This window comes from Onychostoma macrolepis, chromosome 07 (assembly GCF_012432095.1).
Source record: "Onychostoma macrolepis isolate SWU-2019 chromosome 07, ASM1243209v1, whole genome shotgun sequence".
In the NCBI taxonomy this organism is placed as follows: Eukaryota; Metazoa; Chordata; class Actinopteri; order Cypriniformes; family Cyprinidae; genus Onychostoma; species Onychostoma macrolepis.
In genome coordinates this window covers 42,089,689-42,111,910 of record NC_081161.1, presented here as the reverse complement: position 1 = coordinate 42,111,910, position 22,222 = coordinate 42,089,689, and the positions used below count along the sequence as shown (strand labels likewise).

General features: G+C 35.3%; 1 protein-coding gene across 4 annotated transcripts in view; it reads right to left on the bottom strand.

Moving 5' to 3' along the window:
• Window positions 1–22,222, bottom strand: part of lrrk1 (leucine-rich repeat kinase 1) — a 103,211-nt gene that overhangs the window by 10,592 nt on the left and 70,397 nt on the right. For all 4 annotated transcript variants that reach the window (XM_058781411.1, XM_058781410.1, XM_058781412.1 and 1 more), the window contains 6 exons: window positions 16,872–17,069; window positions 15,530–15,807; window positions 10,749–10,943; window positions 8,767–8,918; window positions 2,963–3,080; window positions 1,051–1,167 (listed from right to left, as the gene is read on the bottom strand). In XM_058781411.1, coding sequence (XP_058637394.1) covers window positions 1,051–1,167; window positions 2,963–3,080; window positions 8,767–8,918; window positions 10,749–10,943; window positions 15,530–15,807; window positions 16,872–17,069 — 1,058 coding nt within the window. The remainder of the gene's footprint in view (window positions 1–1,050; window positions 1,168–2,962; window positions 3,081–8,766; window positions 8,919–10,748; window positions 10,944–15,529; window positions 15,808–16,871; window positions 17,070–22,222) is intronic.

Here is a 22,222-nt window from a genome sequence, read left to right as displayed (position 1 = left end):
CGCCTTCACGTGCATTTTTGTCCAAATGCCATATCTAAAAGTGTTTTCTCCTTACAAACCGTCCTGACAGCCCCAAACCAGCTGTGTGCTACTTCCCTGATCTCCACAACTGCTCGTGACATCCAGTTTGTCAGTGACCTGCAGCGGACGGATGGCGGGAACGGAGGGCACTTCAAAGGGAGCAAGGCTCGTATAAGAGTGCGTTTGGAGAAGTGGCGACGATTGAATCTGTCATTGGGACGTACGCTGAAGCGAGGGAGATCAGGGAACACCTGGACGAAAGTGACTTCAAATGCGAGAGGAACTGGAGAGGGGGATGAGAAAAACCTGCCCACTTACCTAAAATATCAAGCCTGCTGTTCTTACCTGGCCAACAATATGGGTCTGATTTGCTGGTTTTAGAGGGTTTTTTGGCACTTAAAGGAATAGTTTAACCAAATATTTAATTTTGCTGAAATTTTACTCCTCCTCAGGCCATCCAAGATGTAGATGAATTTGCTTCTTCATCGGAACAGATTTGGAGAAATGTAGCATTACATCACTTGCTCACCAATGGATGCTCTGCAGTGAATGGGTGCCGTCAGAATGAGCGTCAAACAGCGGATAAAATTTATTATTACCCTTTTATTCAGTACTTTTTGAAACCTCCATTTGCCAGTTTAACAGCTCTAAATTTTCTCCTATAATGCCTGATGAGGTTAGAGAAAAAAACTCTAGCTGTTTTTATCAGCTGTTTGGACTCATACTGACGGCACCCATTCACTGCAGAGGATCCATTGCTGAGACAGTGATGGAATGCTACTGTTCCCATTTAGAAACAAAATACATCTTGGATCTCATGAGAGTGAGTACATTTTCAGCAAATTTTCATTTTTGGATGAACTATTTCTTTAATTTTAAAGAAGATTTAATATATTAAATATATATTAAAGATTTTAATATATTTTTTTTAAACTTTGGATATCTAAACCAAGAAACAAACAAACATACAAGAACATGATCAACATAAGCGTAGTTTACATGACAAAGATCGCAAGCTGGGGCACTGACCTCTTTCCTGGCCGGCAGTAAAAAGAGACAGGTTACCACAGCCGGACAGGAGAGCAGTTTCTGTGGGTGACTCAAGGGACACATCTCTTTCAGGCTGTAGATAAAGACTTCCTGTTCCTGCAGAAACATCAACAAGGTATCAGGATAACCATCTCCATTCATTTGCTGCGCTCACTTACAAACAGGGATGGGAATCGAGAAATGATCCTTATTCAGAACAATTTTTGGGACTTCTTACTGGGACCAAATGAATTTCAGGATGTTCGTGTACGGAATAAGACTGAATCTAGGCCTGTCACGATAAAAACTTTTTGTTGTGTGATATTATTGCCCCATAAATAATTGCCATAAGCAATATTATTGTCATTTTAAGACCATTTCATGCCACTGAATGTATAATCATAATATAACAGCATAATAATGCAAGAAGGCCTACACACTTTCAAATGACAACAAACATTTAATTCTTAAGAATATTTAGGTCATGGAAATTAAGTATCAAAATATTAGATAAATTAAAAATCTTGAATAAATAGTAAATAAACATTGTCCAACAAAAAGTGCAAAGTAACAAGAAGAAAAAAGACAAATGAACAAAGAACTTGTATGGAGATTTTTCCCTGACCTTTTTTCTGTAAATTAAGGGTGAACACTATTGCTGAAAAACACTTAAATTGACTTAAATCCCTACTTAGCAGTCAGATCTCCGTATGCACAAAGGCACAGATCCCTAAAGAAGGCCATATCTGCAGATGAAACTTTTTTCCAAATTTGAACTAGCACCTCATGACTGCACCACGTTATGTATGAAAATAAGCTGCAAAAGACATAGGCACAAGTGGAATGCAAAAAAACCCTTTTTTTTTTCAATGTTATTGTGTTTTTTTGTTTTGTTGTAAATATAATGGGCAATATATTGCGTCACCAAAAATGATTGAGGTCATGTACATATATTGTGCGACAAGTCCATATATTGATCATTGCCACAGGCCTAACTGAATCTGCGCTGCATTTTTCTTGGTATATGTGCTACTTCAGATGGCTTCTGAGTAAAGACGGTGGTGGTTGCAATATAAAATTTCCAGTTTTTCCCATAACCCAGTTACTGTCCGTTCTTTCGTCCTTAAAATTACTAAACGATTCAAGGAACTGAAATGGTTCATTAAGAACCAAAATTGATAAATTCATAATGCCCATTCCTTCTTACAAATTGCACATAACTGTTTTCTATTTGAATATATATTAAAATGTAATTTATTTCTGTGATCAAAGCTGAATTTTCAGCATCATTGCTCCAGTCTTCAGCGTCACATGATCCTTCAGAAATCATTCTAATATGCTGATTTGCTGCTCAAGAAACATTTATTATTATTATCAATGTTGAAAACAGTTGTGCTGCTTCATATTCTTGGGGAAACAATACAATTTTTTTTCAGAATTCTTTGACAAGTCATTCTTTAAGCATTTATTTAAAAAATAATCTTTTTTAATATTATAAATGTCTTTACTGACATTTCTGATGAATTTAATGCATCCCTAAAAATAATAATTCCTTAAATAAAAAATAATTATAAATGACACCAAACTTTTGAATGGTAGTGTATGTGTTATAATACTTCATTACTTTAAAAGCTTTTTGAATAAAATCTTAACCTAGAGGCATCAGAATCTGGACCATTTATGAGTTTGGGTTCACGAACATCAGTTTGTTCAGGAAACTTGTCTGAAAATGGTCATTATTTCTGCTATTCTGCTAATGGTGGATAAATTACACACAAAACTTGTGCAACAAACATTTGGTTTGACACCAAGTTACAACAATCTCCTTTACTGTGAGAACCGAGCGCCCTCAGCGTTTATCCATTAGTGCCGTTTGCTTGGTAGCGTTGCTGTGGCTGACAGCTAAACGTACCTCAGTGGCCGTCCACAAACTGTTCTCCATCTTCATTTGGCAGCTCAGACGTGTTCCCGGGCACGGCATCCGCTTCACCTCCACCTGCCCCTTGGCCAAGTTTACCACCGTGTAATTCCTGCAGGACACACACAAACACACACAGAGAAACATAAATGTAAATGTCTTTGGGACACAAATTAAATCCAATTTAAGTGATGCTTTTCTCTGGGTTATCATCATTACTAAAACTATTAAAAACCATTTTTGTACATGGAAAATAAAGCTGAAATAAATTAAAATATAAATGTTAGACTTTTAGAAACTTAAATGTTACAAACATGAAACTAAAAAAATCTGAAATATTGCTTTGTCAACTAACTGAAATTTTTAACTGAAGGTTTAAGTCAAAGCACTAAAACTACAAAGCAAACTGGAAATAAATAAAGACTAAATCATAAATAAGTAATAATAATAATAATAATAATAATAGTGAGGAAATTTTGAGTGGTGCTTTTCTTGGGGTTCTTATTGTAAATAAAAATAAAACAATTAAAAACATTTTTATTAATGTAATTAAAGCTGAAATATTCTAAATATTAGACATAAAAACTTGAAACACACACACAAAAAAAACTAGATATAAGTAAAAACTAATACTGAACTAAACTGAAATAAATAAATTAAACCTAAATATTAATAATAAAAAAAAACAGATGTGAATAAAATGTAAGGTGATGCTTTTCTAAGGGTTAGATTAAAAACTTAAATTAAAATGAGAAATGCCATCTTGGCAACTAAATGAAATAAGTTTGTTGAAACCCTAAAATTACAAATTGAAAATAAAAACAAAAACGGAAATAATAATAATAATAATAATAATAATAATAATACATTTCAAAAACACTAATAAAATGGAGAAAAGCACATGACAAAATATAAAACTAAAAACATACAAAACATTAAAGTAGTACCACCTAAATATAACCCTGGCAAGGGTGCTCTGGGAAGTTGCCAGGTCCGTGCACACTGTGTTTCTCATTTATATTCACTTTAGATTTTCAAATATATTATTGAGTCCTAGAAAAATTCCTTTTAAAATTTATTGATATTTCCAAAAGTAATAATGATGCTTGACGCCACTAATACACACAAGTCTTGTTACTCCTGGCTGTTTTGTTCTTTTGTACGAACACAGTATGTGGTACAAACCCAAATGATTTCAGAGCAGCATATGATTTATGAGTCTTTAATCTAAACAGTTATTATACATTACGCTGTTATGGGGGAGCGCGGCTGTCAGCAGCGTGGGCCGGTTTGTAGGTTTATATATTCTGCTAATTCATTTGCTGAACAGTGATTCATTACTTGATCAGCGGAGTCATTTATCTGACGGTGCACTGTGACAGCACCCAAATGATTCAATCCGTCACAAACGCACTACGGACGCTTCTGATCCAAATACCCTAGTAAGCTGTTTATTGTGCTTTCAGTTTTTTCCTTTTTGCTTATGAAGCTACAATAACCTAATTGGCAACGTCAAACTTGGACAAATGAAGACTGTGGTGATAAAGCGATTCGGGCCGACCTCACGCTAATTTACTTAAAACATAATTTGCAGGATATTGCTGGTAGGCCATCCGATGATCAGGGGGCCATTATATCGCAAATCCCACATGGAGCCTTTACTGCCTGCTTTGTGCCAATTATTTGATGTCTTGTTTGCTTCCCTGCTGAAAAAAAAAAAAAAAGCTTAAACCAGCCTGAATTAGTTTGGTCTCCCGGACTGGTTAGAAAGCCTATTAGCTGGTTTTAAATGGGTTATGGGCACTTTGCAGCTTAACACCAGCTCGGTCAGGATGGGAGACCAATTTAAACCAGTTAAGATCAGAAAAACATAAATTTGGTCTCCTGGGCTGGTTAGAAAGCCTATTAGCTGGTTTTAAATGGGTTTTGTGCACTTTTCATCTTAACACCACGCAGCTCGGCCAGGATGGGAGACCAATTTAAACCAATTTTAACAAAAACATTAGTTTGGTCTCCTAGTCCGGTAATTTTTAGGCCGTTTTTGGCACTTTTTAGCTGGACAGGCTTCTTCACAAAGATGAGAGATCAAATGAAACCAGCTAAAACCATTTTAAACCAGGTCAGGCTGGTTCCAACAGGGTTTCCTCTCTTTTTACCAATCAATTTTCATGACTGCTCCAGTTGGTTGTGATTACAGGATAAGGATCCCCCTACATAAACACCCACAAATGCCAATTTCTAACTAATGAAATATTTTAGAGCAAAACTAGAAATAAAAAAGTATACATTAAGCTAAAAAAAAAAAAAAGTGTTTAGGTTGAAGTACTAAAACTTGAACTGAAATAAAAAAAGCAACTATAAATTAATTTAAAAAAAATAAAATAAATACATACACATACACACACATATATACATACACACACACATATACATATTTGTGTGTATATATATATATATATATATATATATATATATATATATATATATATATATATATATATATATATATATATATATAAATATAAATTAAAAGCTAATTCACTATTAATACAACTATTATATAAATATGGCATTAATGTTTTTGCTAATTGAAGTTTAGATTTAAAAAAAAAATGAAAATGCTCACTAAAGCTGAATTTATTTGAACAAAAATACAGTAAAAACAGTAATATTGTGTAATATTTTCCCATTTTAAAATAACTGTTTTCTATCGCAATACATTTGTAAAATGTAATTTATTCCTGTGATGGAAAGCATCATTACCCCAGTCTTCAGTAAAAAAAAAAAAAAAGTTGCTTAATATTTTTGTGATAACTGTGATACTTTTTTTTTACAGGATTTTTGATGAATAGAAACATCATAGAACATAATTTATAAAATATTAATCTTCTGTAACATTATAAATGTCTTTACTGTCACCTTTGCTCAATTAAATGCATCATTGCAAAGTCTCTACTGTATTTTGCTTTCAAAAAATAAAATCTTCCTGACTCCAAATTTTTGGCCAGTAATGTCTAAAATGAATTACATTATATACATTACATAATACATTATGTAATAATTTTACAAATTCCTATAAATTAGAAATCACAATTTTAAAATTCCCTGATATCTCCAGGTGTTTCCAGCTGTTCCTTAACGGTCTCAAAGCATACTGGCTTTAGTTGGAAGCGCTCACGGCCGTGTTAGGGCACTAGGTAAGAGGCACAAGCTAATATTATGATTAATGCAAGACAAAGCCTTCATTGTGCTGCTGGTGATGACGTATTAACAGACCCAGCCGCTCTATTAGGCAGGGCGACGGGCATCGATGGTAATTGCAAACACCTGCGCCGTGAGATAAAAACGGAGCGTTTCGAAGCGTCTTGTAGGATCGAGTGCCAGCAAACAAAGCAGCCGATGATCAGATGAGCCTGGCTGTAGATCACGGGGCATTTATCAGCCTGGTGGGCCATCGTGCATAATAATGAGCTCTTATATACGTGCTCATGAATATTAAAATGAGTCCTTTTTTTTTAAAAGGAGGCTTGAGAGCGTCAAGGGAAGCTGGAAAAATGAGATTCCTGAATGATTTTAATGAGGGTGTTTATACGAGTGAGCCAGAGGTCTGAAGGGGAGCAATTGGTGGTAAATAGAAAAACGGGAGAGCGTTTAAATGAGGGAAATGTAGTGAAAGGGGTGATTACGGGCTGGTGTGGGGCTTGTACCGGCAGACGAGGGGGATTTCTGTAAAGTGCAAACCTGGTACTTTGAGATACTTCATTTTCTTTGGCCTTTCGGCCTCATTACTGAAAAGACTCGGGCTCTATTCCAAAACCTAGTGAGCTGCCTACATAGACAGCATTTTAAGGAGTCACAGGCACACGTGTATCACATGCAGTAGTGCTGTTATTGTTAACAAAAACCAAAACCATTAAAATTTGTTTTTGTTCACTGCAGTTCAACTGAAATGGAAGAAAAAAAAAAACTAATGATTAAAACATTTAACTTACCAAAGTTGTAAGTAAATGTTTCCTTGAAATCTAACTAAAAAATAAAAAAATACAGAAACAACAGAATTACTAAGAATTAAAAAAGAAATAAAAATAAAAGCTAATTCAAAATATTAATAAAACTAGTACAATAGATATGGCGTTAAACTGAAATTAAGCTAAAATGAAAAAAAAAAAGATTAAAAAATAACCTACAAAAAGTGTAGAAATGTTGCTTAGGAAACTAACTGAAATAAGTTAAAGTACTAAAATTACTAAAACAAAAACTGAAATGAAAATAAAAAGCAAAATAGAAAAAAAAAAAGAAAAAAAAGGAAAATGCAAAAATAAAAGAATTCAAAATATTAATGAAACTAGTAAATAAATACAGCATTAAAATGCATTTTCATTAACAAAGTAAGCTAAAAAAAAGACAAATATGAAAGTTAAAATAAATATGTATACAATATTTATATTGTACTGGTATATTTTTTTCTATATAAATATGAAAAAGAAAAATAACCCTAAATCTAAAATTAAAAATGAAAATATAAAAATGAAAGCTAAATCATATGAATAAATACTATAATATTGTATAAAAATACTAAAGTAACACTTGAATCAAGCAAGAGAAATGTAAATGAACTATAAATATACTTAAAACTCATTCCCTAAAAGTGTCTATAAAGAATGCTGAATGTTATTATGAGTTTGTGTGTAGAGTATCAAGTCATTAGTTTACCTGCTCTATTGAAATCACCTATGTAGAGTGATACAAATCATCCAAACCGAGTCATTTATGACAGGAGTTTTCAAACTGTGGGTCGCAGAGTGGAACAAGGTGGACAAAGTCACTTGGCTACAGCTAAATACAGCTAAGTTTCAATGACACACACACACAGTTCAGTCTAGGGCTGCACGATACACCAACATTAATTACGAATTGTGATATTGCCACGATTTAAAACATGCGTTGCATGCCTTCTTCACTGTGCTGTATTCTGCATGAGATTGCATAAACCAGAAAATTCAAATGTTACGAAAACTGTTTGAGGTATGTTCATTCATTTCTATCGTCTGTTTGAACTCAGCACTGTATCTTTCCGAGAGAGTTTGTTGTTTTCGTTTCTTCATATGCATTTGGCTAGGCCTACTTACCAATAAGGAAACGGTCTTTAAAAAGCATTTCACATGTACGGGTGAGCGGGGCACAAACGCGGGGTTAATTGTAACAGTAGGATTTAAACATTTCCACACGCTAGCAAAATTTACAAAATTTCATATTATTTCATCACTACAGAGAAAAAATTCAAACACAGTTCATATCCCCTGGAGTGAGCGTGTTTAGAGTTTTTATATACATATTTCATAGTCTCATTAAAGTCTGTAAATTAAGAAATTAAAACGTAAATACCTTTTAGTAGTGAAATTTTACAGTTGTACTGTAAAATAAAATAGTTATTTTTCTTAAATACCTTCTTCCATATTAAAATTCTAATTAAGATTAAGCTTGCAGTAATGTCAGTTGTTTTTTGATGACAAATATTTTGGTGGGTCTTGAAATAGATTATACTTGTCTAGGTGAGTCGTGGAATGGAAAAGTTTGGGAAACCCTGATTTATGAGGTTACATTTCAGTTCCCTTAGAAGACAGCTGCCTATGTAGACAACAGACAGCAAACTGGCTTATCAGGTTTTTGGAACAGAGCCACAAAATCAAAAATTGCAAACACGTCACAGACGTACAAACTGTCATGATACCAGAACAACTTGACAAGAAAGCCACGTGAACATGCAAGAAAAGCACAATGCTTTCTCAAAAGCGCACCTGTCGTCTTTGTCTCCATCCCAGAAGACGGCGTTGTGGCCCTGCAGCGGAGACAAGAAGAGCTGACTGTGTTCCTGGCAGGGCAGCAGGTACCGGAGACAAGCAAAACTGGGATCCTGCATCTGTCTCATGAGAGGAGCGGCCAGGGGACGCTACAGCCACGACAGAACATTATTAGACACATGCTTTATTTCACAACATCTGCAGCTAAAACGTGCCCACGTGACTGTTTTTGTCTCTGGTTTACGTCTATTTTAATATACACTGAGGCAATACTGTACACTACAGCTCAAAGGTTTGGGGTTGTTACGACTTTTTATTAATGTCTCTTCTGCTCACCAAGGCTGCATTTATTTGATAAAAAAATACAGTTAAAATAGGAAAATTGTGAAATATTATTACAATTTAAAATAACTCTTTTCTATTTGAATATCTGTTCAAATGTAATTTATTTCTGTGATGGAAAGCTGAATTTACAGCTTCATTACTCCGGTCTTCAGTCTCACATGATCCTTCAAAAAATCATTCTAATATGTAGTGCATATTCTATATAAATATAAATACAGCTTTGTTGCTTTATAAGATGAGCTATTTTTGCCATTAAAGTCCACAACAGAAACCATTTAAAACAGATTTGACTTCAGTAATTTGACTTTTTTTCCCCAAGTAAATATGCAAGATTCAGCAATTAACTCAAAATTATGGGGTGTTCACAGTGACAACCATTTTTCATAACATTTATATTTTTGCATTTGGTAGACGCTTTTAACCAATGCAACTTACAATGCATTACAAATATACTTGTGACCCGTCCTGGCAAAATGAGTCAGAATGAGCAATTTTTCAAAAATTAGTTATTTTTATTTTCTCCATTCTCCATTAAAATACCTTCAAAATGATATATGACTTGTTGAAATCAGACAAAAAATGACTGCGCTAAAGCTGTTTAAATGCAATAGAGTCAGTAGATCTGATTTAGAGAAAAATCGAGTTAAAGATTTCTTCAATTCTTTTCTTATTACTATATTATTAAATCACAATATAGCTATTTTTTATTTTATCTTTGTTATTAAAAATAAGAACAAAGATGCAAATAAACAGTAGTTTAATCAAGAGCAGCGAGTGGTTCCGTCTTTACTTTTAATGTTCGATTAACATTGAGACAGATCTATATTAAGACCTAATTTAATGCATAGATCTAATATAATGTTATAACACCAGATTTTTCCATAACCATTAACTAAACGTTAATGTAAGACATAACAGATTATGTTTGCGTGAATCTCGCCAAGACATAGGCTATTTCGCAATAATGTAGGACTACTTTATAGGGAGATCGCGTTCGCGGAGAGGCACGTGTTATGCATGCGTTTTGCAAATGTCAGTCAGCGCGATCGCTTTGTTTTCATCAGCATGGGTTTGAAAATCATATTTCACTGTTTTAGACTCGTCGAGAATTCGATATGAATATTCACAAAGCTGGAATGCTGCACTTTGCAACAATAAACCTACAACTTGTGGTGAGAAGCAGCAGTTGTCCAGAAGCAAGCAGAGAAAAAGGTAGGCCTACTCCTCTCAGAAGACGTACAAATAAAGATAATTTTAGATGTTTAATTAATATTTGGAGCATTGGGATCGCTAGAAGAGGGCTCAATGAACTCATTTTTGTGAAAACCTCAAATTCGACCAAAACTGACATTTTTCACTTCTTTTGCCTGTAGCTCAAAATTACAGCATGCGCATTCACACTCATTTTACCAGCACGGGTCACACATTTTCTCAGTTCATCCATTCCCTGGGAATCCAACCCATAACCTCGGCATTGCTAATGCACTGCTCTACTGTTCATGCTACAGGAACACCACCATAAATTATTAATTTCCAATGAGCAACACCGACCAATAATGGTGTGACAAAGTTGAATTTAACTTTATGTAAAAGAATTGTGAATGCATCTTTATGAAAAGTCAGGCGTGTTGTACCTTCTCTGGTTTGGTGTCCCAGCACTCCTGCATCAGCGCCTGCAGGCAGTGAAACTGCACCTCCTCTGGGCTGCCCAGCGCCGGTCTGAGCCCTTTCGACAGCTTCTTAGCGATCTGCAGCTGGTGCTGACCCATGCACGGTCTGCGGCCGGACAGCAGCTCATACAGGACCATGCCGTACGAGAACATGTCCACCTGAAACACGGACGACAGCATCATCTAACAACAACCCACTATAATGCTGTTAAACGTCTCAGGCGGCCCGTGGTCCATTTACTGCCAATTTGCACCATGCAATTCCCTCATCTCACTGGGAAGATGGCAAGTAAACTAGATCTCCATAAGCAGAGCTGTATATTTCACTTTATTTTCTGTCTGTGACATAATCTGATGAATGAAAACAATAATAAACATCTGGTCTCGTCCCATCTGTGTGCAATTCATGCCCAGAAAAATCTGCAACGCTGCATAAAAATCATTTCCTCACTTAGTATTTTTGTCCTTTTTTTAATACAAATATCAAAAAAATCAAAAGCACATTTACTTGAGAAGAAAAAAAAATGTTGTTTTAAATTAAGTGAGTTTATGCTTAAAAAACATCTGTCAGTGGGGTAAGAGAAATTGTGTTTTTGCTTTGAATTAAGTTTTTTTTCCTAATAGACCAAACTGATTTCAATAATCTGACTTTTTCTCCCAGCAAAAACTTTTTATGCTAAACTTGTTATACAACAGATTTTTTTAAATTGTATTATTTATTTTTATTTTTTTTATAGAAAAAAAGTCAGCGAAAAAATTTGACAAAAATGTTGCCATATGCCTTGTTTTTAAGTTTATTTAGTAGAATTTAGTTTATGTAATAATTATTTTACTTCTAAAGAACATGCATCTAGATTTATTTCTTTTGAAACACAAAATGTGGCCCAGACTTTATGGCGATGGTGAAATGGGAGGCCAGAAGGGAGTACAGATGGAAAAGCAAAGAATGAGTTAACAAAAGGAAGAATGAAGTCATGATTTCTGACACAGCAGATCGTACTTCACACACTGCTGTGGTTCATTCGGCAGACGTATTTCTATTAAACGTCTTTCTAGGTCATTTCTATAAATGGACATGTGCTTTGACGAGAGCCGTGTCAATGCGGGACTGTATTTTTAGGGTGCTAGGCTTTGCCAACACAAAGGAAAAAAGGCACGTTTCCACATTTCGCTTCAGTTTCGGTAGCCTGAAATGACATCACAGGGCAGGCATGTGAAAGAACAGGAAATAGACACACACACACAGTCTGGTATATATACACCAGTTCACACACACACACACACACACACACACACACACGTTCGTTTTTGTGAAAAGTGGGCACATCCCATAGGCGTAATGGTTTTTATACTGTACTTACTGTATGTGCTATTTACACCAACCCTACACCTAAACCTACCCCTTACAGGAGACTTTGTGCTATACACTCCATTCTGTGTGATTTATAAGCGTTTTGAAAAGTGGGGACATGGGGTAATGTCCTGAAAAGTCACCTTCTCCTTGTAATACCTGTCATACCCTTGTCATTATACAAATTGATGTCCTCATTTATCACAAAAACACACGCACACACACACACAGAGAGTCTGGTATATATACCAGTTCACACACAGACACACACACACACACAGTCTGGTGTATATACTGTACCAGTTCACACACAGACACACACACACACAGTCTGGTGTATATACTGTACCAGTTCACACACAGACACACACACACACAGTCTGGTGTATATACCAGTTCACACACAGACACACACACACACACAGTCTGGTGTATATACCAGTTCACACAGACAAACAGGATCTACAGAGACTCTTTACTATCAATCTTTCTCGAGTCCAGATATCTCATGTTAAAAGGCTATTACGCTAACGATTCGATTAGCCATGACAATCACTAATTAATTAAAATGTCTCTTAGGAGACTAGGAAAAGTGCCACTGAATGAATCCTGTTGTTTTATATTCAAGGACTGTTTATTACACACACACACACAGAGTATATTCTCTCTCTCTCTCATATATTATACAGACACAACCTTTCACATTTGGTCTGATAAAATTAAATACTCCCAGATATTCATTAATATATTAGCCTAAACAACTGATATATATTGATATATATACTGATATAATATTTTTGTCTATTAACAACTATTTCCTCCAGTAATTTTATCTTGAAAAGAACAGAATGTATATATATATATATATTTTTATTTTATTTATTTATTTATTTATTTATTTATTTATTTATTTATTTATTTATATATATATATATATATATATATATATATATATATATATATATATATATATATATATATATATTTTTTTTTTTTTTTCTTATCTTCTCTTCATATTTCAAATAAACAAAATGGATTAAAAAAAAAATCAACACGGTCTGACTTTTGTGAAGGATTTTCAGCTTCAGACGGCACTACAGTCGCCCACAGTCCATGCCTACTCTTTTTTTTTATCAGTCACTGGAAAACAACATGTTTCTGCAGATTTCCACCCAAAAACTATATGCGGAAAAACATCTATCTGGACCTAAAAAGAACAATCAAATCTAAAACAAATGTATCCAGTATTCGGATTGGGAGGATAAACAGTCCCGCAAACTACAACATCTGAAACATCTGTCGTTCTCTTGTGACGCTGCATGAAAGTTGTGGAAACATGATCATAAATTCCATTAGAAACATGGTAATAGATTTCATTCTGTTCTGCTGGACGTGATCCACGCAAACTCAGCAAACCGAGCTGGAAAACAAATCAGCCTCGTGAATTGACTTAAAAGCCTCACTGGATCTCAAATCCATCTTTGAAGGGAAATCCCTGGATGTGGACAGGCAGGGGAGGCACATGCAATCTCAAAGAAAACCTGTCAGAAGTGTTCTCCAGACGCCTGAAGGCACAGCGCTCTCAGATTCACTACTGAATGTGGTTTCCTGGACTGAACAAACCGATGAAAGGAGCGTTCTGGGTGCAAAACAAGTTAAGCTCTATTGACAGATGCTGTCGATTACTGCACGTCATTTCAACTTGTGCCTCAGTATGGAAAAACAAGCAGAAATCAGGATCAGATGACACTAATGCACAGTTATTTACATGAGTACAATAAAACACTGGAGAGCCAAGTGTTGTAAATGTTGACTACTACTTATACAAATATAAATATTTGATGGAAAAACTTAAAATTGGAAATGTTGCCCTGACAAATAACTCAAAAGTAGTAAATTGAAGTATTAAAATTACTAAAACTAAAATAAATAAATTAAAGCTAAGAAAAAGAAAAAAATATAAAAAAACATAACATTTATAATAATTAAATTAAAACGGAAACTAAAAATATCATAATAAAAGCTACATGAAAATACTAGTAAATAATATAATATATTAAAAAAATATTAAAGTAACACTGGATACACACAAAATAAAATATAATGATTATTTAACACTAATGCACAATTATATGAGTAGAATTAAATTTTGGATAGCATCAATATTTTAAATGGCAAACAAAACCAAGTCATTTTCACTAATTGAAATAATTACATTAAATAGAAATATTAGATATAAATGTCGATTTAAAAAAGATAAATGAAAATTAGAAATGTTGCTTTGGCAGCTAATTCAAATAAATAGGTTTAAGTACCAAAATTGAGAAACTGAGACTGTCAAATGGATAAATGCAAGTATAAAACAAAGTGCACTAGAGAGTTTAAAAGCAATGTTTATATTAATTATTTCATAAATAATGTGTCTTATTTGTGCTGTAAAGTTCTAAATAATGGATGAACTTCTAGTTATGCATAAAAGCATAATTCCTGTGAGGAAATTTCTACATCTTAACAGTACTTTGCATATAGTCAAATTAACATCACTTTCTGGTATCAATGTGAAAACTAGCGGTTAACCAGCTTTATATGATCATGTTGAGAGTTTAAAGGGTTATGAAACCCCAGACTACTTTTTCAGAGATGTTAGCAGAGGTGTTTGTGTTGCACATCATAGAATACCATGTTAGCATCCGTTAATTTTAATTGTTGGAGAAAACTGGTTAATTTTAAGCTTTTAAAATTATTAAATTATTCATGAGACTGCATGTTCTTATCCTATGAGAAGACGCTTCGCTTAATTATTCACAACAGCATGTGTTGATTTGCTATGACAGACGCTTCAGACTGTGAAATCACGTACATTAACTGAGAGAAACGTTCATGCATCGAAGGAGAGTGTTTGTTTTTGCTTTGTAATAAGAGTTCGGCACAAACGCGATTCATTCACTTAGTGAGTGTAACCATTTTTACAGCTCCATCACACAACACACACACACACATACATATACATATACATACATATATATATATATATATATATATATATATATATATATTTTCGATGCAGAGTGCAAATGGCTGTGCATTTATTTGTGTTTTTAACTCGATGGGAGCAAAATGAAACTGTCTGAAACCGAAGTTGTCTGTCTCCCCTCTTCCCCCTCAACTCCGCAGCGCACCACGCCCACTTTTTTAGTGTTTTTTTTTAAACTGTGGTGAGAACTAAACAGTGCTGAAACAGGGGGTTTCATGACCCTTTAAAGACTGGATACTGAGAAAACATGTATCCTCTGAATCTGAATTCAGCTTGAGTTGAGGCAGCAAACAGACTGACCTTTGCTGTCACACTAAAGCTGCTGGGGCAGCCAATCAAACTCATCAGATCGGTACGAACCTTCTCATCATACACGATGCCGGGGCGGATCTCGGGAGCCTGGTACCCGGGTGTGCCCTCGACCCCCAGTGCTCCCTCGTGGAAGGACTGGCGCGAGATGCCATAGTCAGACAGCTTGACGTTGACGGCCTCCTCCAGCTCCAGAGACCACACCAGGATGTTGTCAGACTTGAGGTCACAGAAGATGATGTTCTTCTTGTGCAGATACGCCAGGCCTGTCACGATCTGATAGGCCACTTTGAAGGTGAGCATGTGACCCAGCGGCACGTACTGAGAACCTGAGGAACGTCAGCCAATAAAAGACAGACGTCAACTTCATGCTGTTTCTCACACAAACCCATCGTATGATGTCAGAAGAGACTGCTTTTATGATATGTTCATGACATGAGTAAATGATGACTTTGAGTGAATTAAGGTTTTAAGGTTTGTTCACCAGTCTGATGTAATTAAGTGTCAAAATTTTCATGCCAAAAAAATAAATAAATAAGTCTGATGCCAAATTATCACTCTGAAAAAGTTATAAAAGTGATGGAGATTTAAAGGACAGCAAATTATTTGCTGAATGAACAAAAAGTAATTCTTATGGGGCAGTTGTGGCCTAATGGTTAGAGAGTCGGACTCGAGTCTCAGGTCCGGCAGGGATTGTAGGTGGGGGGAGTGAATGTCAAGTGCTCTCTCTACCTTCAATACCACGACTGAGGTGAGACCCTTGAGCAAGGCACCGAACCCCCAACTGCTCCCCAGACGCCGCAGCATTGGCTGCCTGCCCACTGCTCTAGTGTGTGTTTGATAGATTTTTTTGTTTTTTATTTGCTAAATGGCCACATATAAACAATTAATTATTTTTACACTTATTTATTATATTTACATTTTTATTTGTTGCCAAAAATAAAATATGCATTGTATTAAATTTTTTATAGTGTATAACGTTTTTTTTTTTAAACTTCTTTATTAGCTAAATGAATACATGTAAAAAATAATAAAAAGTAATTTTTTTTACATGCATTTATTGTATATATTTATATATTTTTTTATTTGATGCCAAAAGAAACGTGTTCATGAAAAATTCATATTTATAATATGTATTTATTTGCTAAATTAATATAATAAATATTCAAATATTCAGGAAATATTCATTTATTCATATATTTGCTGCTGTACTATATTAATAATAAAACATAGGCTAAATCTCATTTTACTTTCAAATAAAAATGTGTATTTATATATAATAAATGTGTATTATATATATTGTTGCCTGATCATAACTGCTTGTATGTTTGGCAATGTTTTATGCAAATGCAGACAAACGCAGGCTAATGCCTTGCTGACTGTCATGCGTCACCTTTGGCTCGCTCCTCCAGGATGGTGTTGAGGCTGCCCAGCGGCGCCAGCTGCAGGGCGAAGCAGAGCGGGTGGATGCTGATGCCCACCAGAGCCACGATACACGGGTGCTGCAGGGAGTGGAGCATGCTGGCCTCCTGACGAAACTCTGAGAAGCTGCGGGCTGCGTCCATCGACTGCAGGTGCTTCATCATGGTGTCTGTGAAGAGACCAATTCAACAAGCTGTTACTGAGCTGCAGGCCTGAAGAGAGCGGCTCAGACTCTCACCTCAGGTCATGGAATAATTATCCATAATGAGTGCAAACACAATCACATTTACATGCTCACATCAGCATGTGAATCTACAACAACCTCTGTATTGGAAAATTACTGTTTCTCTGTGACAATTCATCACATTATTTACTTCAGTGGTGACTGTAACGGATGTTAATACCACCCTTTGATACCATGAAACCACATAAATTTACCATGATATTTACATAGTTACAAGACCAAAAAACAAACAAACAAAAATAAACATTAACACCATGGTATTTTCTGTATGACAAAGCTAATGATAGAACTGATAGATATCAGATAAATCATATTATATATATTAGGGATGTAACAATATCAAAATCTCACGATATGATACTATTGTGACGAAGTCCACGATACGATATTTAAAAAGAAAAAGACAAATTAAAAATTGGGAAAAAAAGAAAATTGTTCATTTTTAAGTTAAATTATTCTATAACTTTGAGAGTTCAAAATTAAGAGCTCCAACCTATATTCTTAACTAAGAAAACTTAAAGTCAGAAAAAGGTTAACTTTAAAGGGGACTCAACCCTCTTTTTATTTGTGATATACTGTCTCAGTCTAAATTACATTCACACTGGTTTTTAAGGAAGCCAAACAAATTAGAATACAACAACAGTAGCCCTATATTGTCACATATATTGTCAAAACAATTGCAATGTAAAACAAGTGAAAATGAATAATTCATAGGTATATTATTTTTGCTTTACACTACAGTAGGGAAATTACAATACTACTTAATTTCTACATTTGAAAGAGATATTTTGAATTTGTACCGTATTTAAACCGCTAGCTGTCAGCAATTCATACTGCACTTTTAAGCTTTTATTTTGACGGAGACGGCAGTGGAGCTTTTATTTTGAAGGAAATCTCCAGCTTCAGTGAAAACAGGCTTACAAAAACGCCTCCCATTACAAATCTATTGATATACTGTAATTAGTGATGGAAATTTTGATTCTTTCAAGAGATTCGTTCATTTTCAGTTGACTCGTTCAGATTCGTTCAGTGACCATTTCTTTATATTACATAAATACACCAGCAGGTGGCGAAAAAGAGTGTATTGTGTGTTATTATGTCTTAAATCAACGAATGTACTGTATTTATTTGTTACAAAAAACTGATTTGGCTTTATTAAAATGTGTGCCTAATCTACTCATTAAATAAATGAGTAAGTCTAAATAAATGGTTCAGATGACCAAACCATAGGTTTTCTTGCATAATTAACATTTTTTAATAGTTTGGTCAGACGTTTACACATTCATAAATCTGGGATTATGTTAAACGTATCGTGGAGTTATGTTCTGTATGTTAAATATGAATATATAAACAAGCATATGTGCACAGTATGCGCTTGCATCCGCTTTCTGCTGATTGCTGAACGAGACTGACTCAAATGACCGACCTACCCGGTACACATTCGTTCACGAACTACATGTACCAGTTCGTTTAATTCATTCACGAACGAGATCTCTCTCTTGTTCAGACTCAAAACAACGACTCAGTGATGGGCTCAGTGATTGTTCAGTAACAACCGTTCTTGAATGAGAAAAAAACAACAGTTGTTGAATGATGGCGAGCTCAGCTCGTGTAATTTGGCATATTTGCAGCAAAGAAAGAAATACACTTTACCCTTGTAATGAAAACTGAACCAGGTGTTTTAGACTTAGTTTTGTTGTATTTTTTGCACTTTGAACAATTCTCTCAAGATCTCTCTCGTTACTCGTTCAGTACTCTGTACAGCAGTAAACTGTAAATAAAAACAGGTAAATTGTTCAAAGTGCAAAATATACCACAAAACTAAGTCTAAAACACAGTAGTGGGTCAGTTTTCATTACAATGGTAATATGTAAATTTCTTTCTTTGCTGCAAATAAGCCAAACTACACGAGCCGAGCTCTACCTGTGCGCCATCATTATCGTTCAACAACTGGTTCTTTATGTTCACGAACGAGATGTACCAGTTCATTCAACCCGTTCACGACCGAGGTCGCTCTCTCGTTCAGACCCTAAAGCAATTCGGTCAGTGAAGGGCGTATTCGTTCACTACATTCAACAAATCACATGCTTCGTCACATCTCATACTCGAATGCTATTGGCTCAAGGTTTAGTCAGTCTTTGACCGGATGAAACGGTCCACAGAGCTAACAGCGCCACGCTGCTCTGAAGGGAGGAATTTCAGTGAACGAGAAATATGAGTCAATGGATTGCGTGAACGAGAACGATTCGTTCGCCAAAAAGTTTCGTTCAAAAAGAACGATTCGTTCACGAACGTAACATCACTAACTGTAATCATCTGCCGTGAAAATAAAGTCTAACTGGTGGCTGTTGCGTTCCCAAATGCGAGCTAAACTCAAATGAGTTCATTGCATTCATTCGCTGTGAACAGAACCGCTGATCGCATGAATAATGTGTGCGCTTCGCTTTAAAACACTCAGCAAAAACAGACTTGATGAAGGGTTTAAGTATATTGTGCTTTCGGTTTTAGTTCGTTTGACAGATACTGTGCCAAAGCATAATGGCCCAAAACAAATATTTTAAAAACTACACTTTTTAGTGTACTTTTTACAGTCTATGAGCTCGCAATTTTCCCGCTTCTTAAAAAGAAGGAGCAGCTTATTAAGGAGCAGCGGGATCATCACAGGCGATTCAAAGTTTACTTCAGGATGTCAGTGGCTCAGTTTGATGCTTTGCTAGAGATACTAAAGCCACATATTAAAAAGACCACCACCAATTTCTGTGAACTGTGTGTGCAAGGATCTGAGTAAATGTGATTGACATAACGTGAGGTCGTATTATTTTTTCGACATGAAAAAATTTCGGACTCAGTGCGCAATGACCTTGAGTCCGAAATTTTTGCAGGTTAAAAGATAAATACGACCTCACGTTGTGTCAATCACGTTTACACACTGCCTCGGACCGGGGTCGATTTTCTGAGTTTTCGCATCCGTAGCAAGCATTTTGATAGGAAAGGATGACGAATACAAAAAAAATGCATACAAAAATTTGTGTGCAAGGACCTTAACTTTATAATACTGTAAAGTATATTAGGAAGAAGCATTAGCCTACATGTAAGAGGAAGAACATCACTGTTTTCATTGTAGATTTCATTTCAGTTTCTCCTGTTTGTTTTGGAGCAGGAGACGATATAGTGAAAACATCATAAAACACCGTGGCCTACTTTGAAAGAAACACGGTGAAAAACCCAAACACACTGACGTGAGTATAGATCATGATTTATTTGACTAGGAAACGCTGTCAGTGAAAACTGGCCTGAAGTAGCAGACCTCGTTTCTCCAGGAGTCAGTTGTCGAATTTGAGCGGAAATCACCAAAGCCTGGTGGTCCGTCCGCCAGCGGATCATAAATCATGTCTGTATGGCGCAAATAGTCTTTATTTTAGCATCCTGGATCCCCAAAAGCACGTTAAACGCCTTTCAGCAGCATTCAGACTCCTGTGTATTATTTCAAGTTACCGTCGCTGCATGAAACAAAGTTTTTAGGGTGATGTGTGACTCAGTGGGACACGATCTGCAGCGGTGCTCATTAAGAGTTTACAGCGTCAGCCGCTGACCCCAGACCAGCTCTGTTTTAGTACATGCGAGTAACCAGAGCCAGTAGAAACCCTGCAGCTGTAAATCAGAACATTTATTTTCAGGTCAGGGAACAGTTACGGGTTTCCTCTTTGAAGTCTCGGGCTGGATTTGATTTTTATTACAGCCCTTAATGAGAGAGGTCAGTCTGTGTTACATAAAGCCTAATCCTTGACCGCTGCTCTTTTAACCTCACAGTTTGTGCTGCCGGACACATCCAGAGAAAACAATCAATATACAAGAAAAACCTCTGGTCTATTTTTTATTATAAATACAGTACAGTAGCAAATATTTAAAAAAAAGGAAGAAAAAGGAAAACAAAATATTATTACATGCCATAATAGTCAATACTCTAGAAATCATTTTGTCCTTTTGGGAACAGATAAATAAAATGAAAATATATATAAAAATTAAGTTGCATGTATTAATTTAGCAAATAAATAAATATACTCAAATATGCATACGTTTAATGAAATATAAAATTTAATTATATATGTATTATACACACACACATATATATATATATATATATATATATATATATATATATATATATATATATATATATATATATATATATATATATATATATATATATATATATATATACACACACACACACACACACACACACACAAATATACACACACACACACACACACACATTATATAAAAGATATAGATTTTGCTAAATAATTTTCACATATTTGAATTGAATTTATTTGTTGCCAAAAGCATTGACTATTACAGCACATAATAATGTTTTAAGTACAGTACTGTATTTATAATAATATATATTTTTTCATGTGTATATTGATTGTACTTTTTTGCACAAAAGCTAAATGAGGATTCTAGAAGCTTCCAAAGGGCAGATGCCAGCCGCTGTTGTCAGCCACTGTTGCCGTTAGTTACCATAGAGCACGTCTTTACAGACCATAAACCTCCAGTACATGACTGCACTCGACAAAACACTGCAATCTTTGAACAAGAAACGTCTGGAATTCATGAGGAAGATACACTGTGTCATAAAAGTAAATGTCTTGATTTAGTAGCCGTCTTTATAGTAAAGAAAGCTCTAGAATGAGCGGGAGGGAATAAATCAGCGGAGACGTAAAACCAGGAACTGCTGAGAAACCAATTCAAACAGCAGTGAATGCGGCCAACAGAGAAATAGTCAACATAAAACGCCGCTGACGGAGAGAAACCTGCAAACGAAGCAGACTGATGTGAGTCTCTGCAGCTCTCTCTCACTGGCAGCATGAGTTATGACAGACTGCGCTTCAGAAATTGGGAGATATTTCTGCGGGATCAGGGAAGCAGACAGAAGAGGTGCAAGGCCTTCAAGGTCAGAGGAAGGCAGAAACTAGCAGAGCGTGATGCAGCTCAAGAGAAAATCATTACGATGAGATGTGCTGCTGTAAAACCACAGCTTATAAAGTCTGATAACCTTTCATAACACTCAAAAC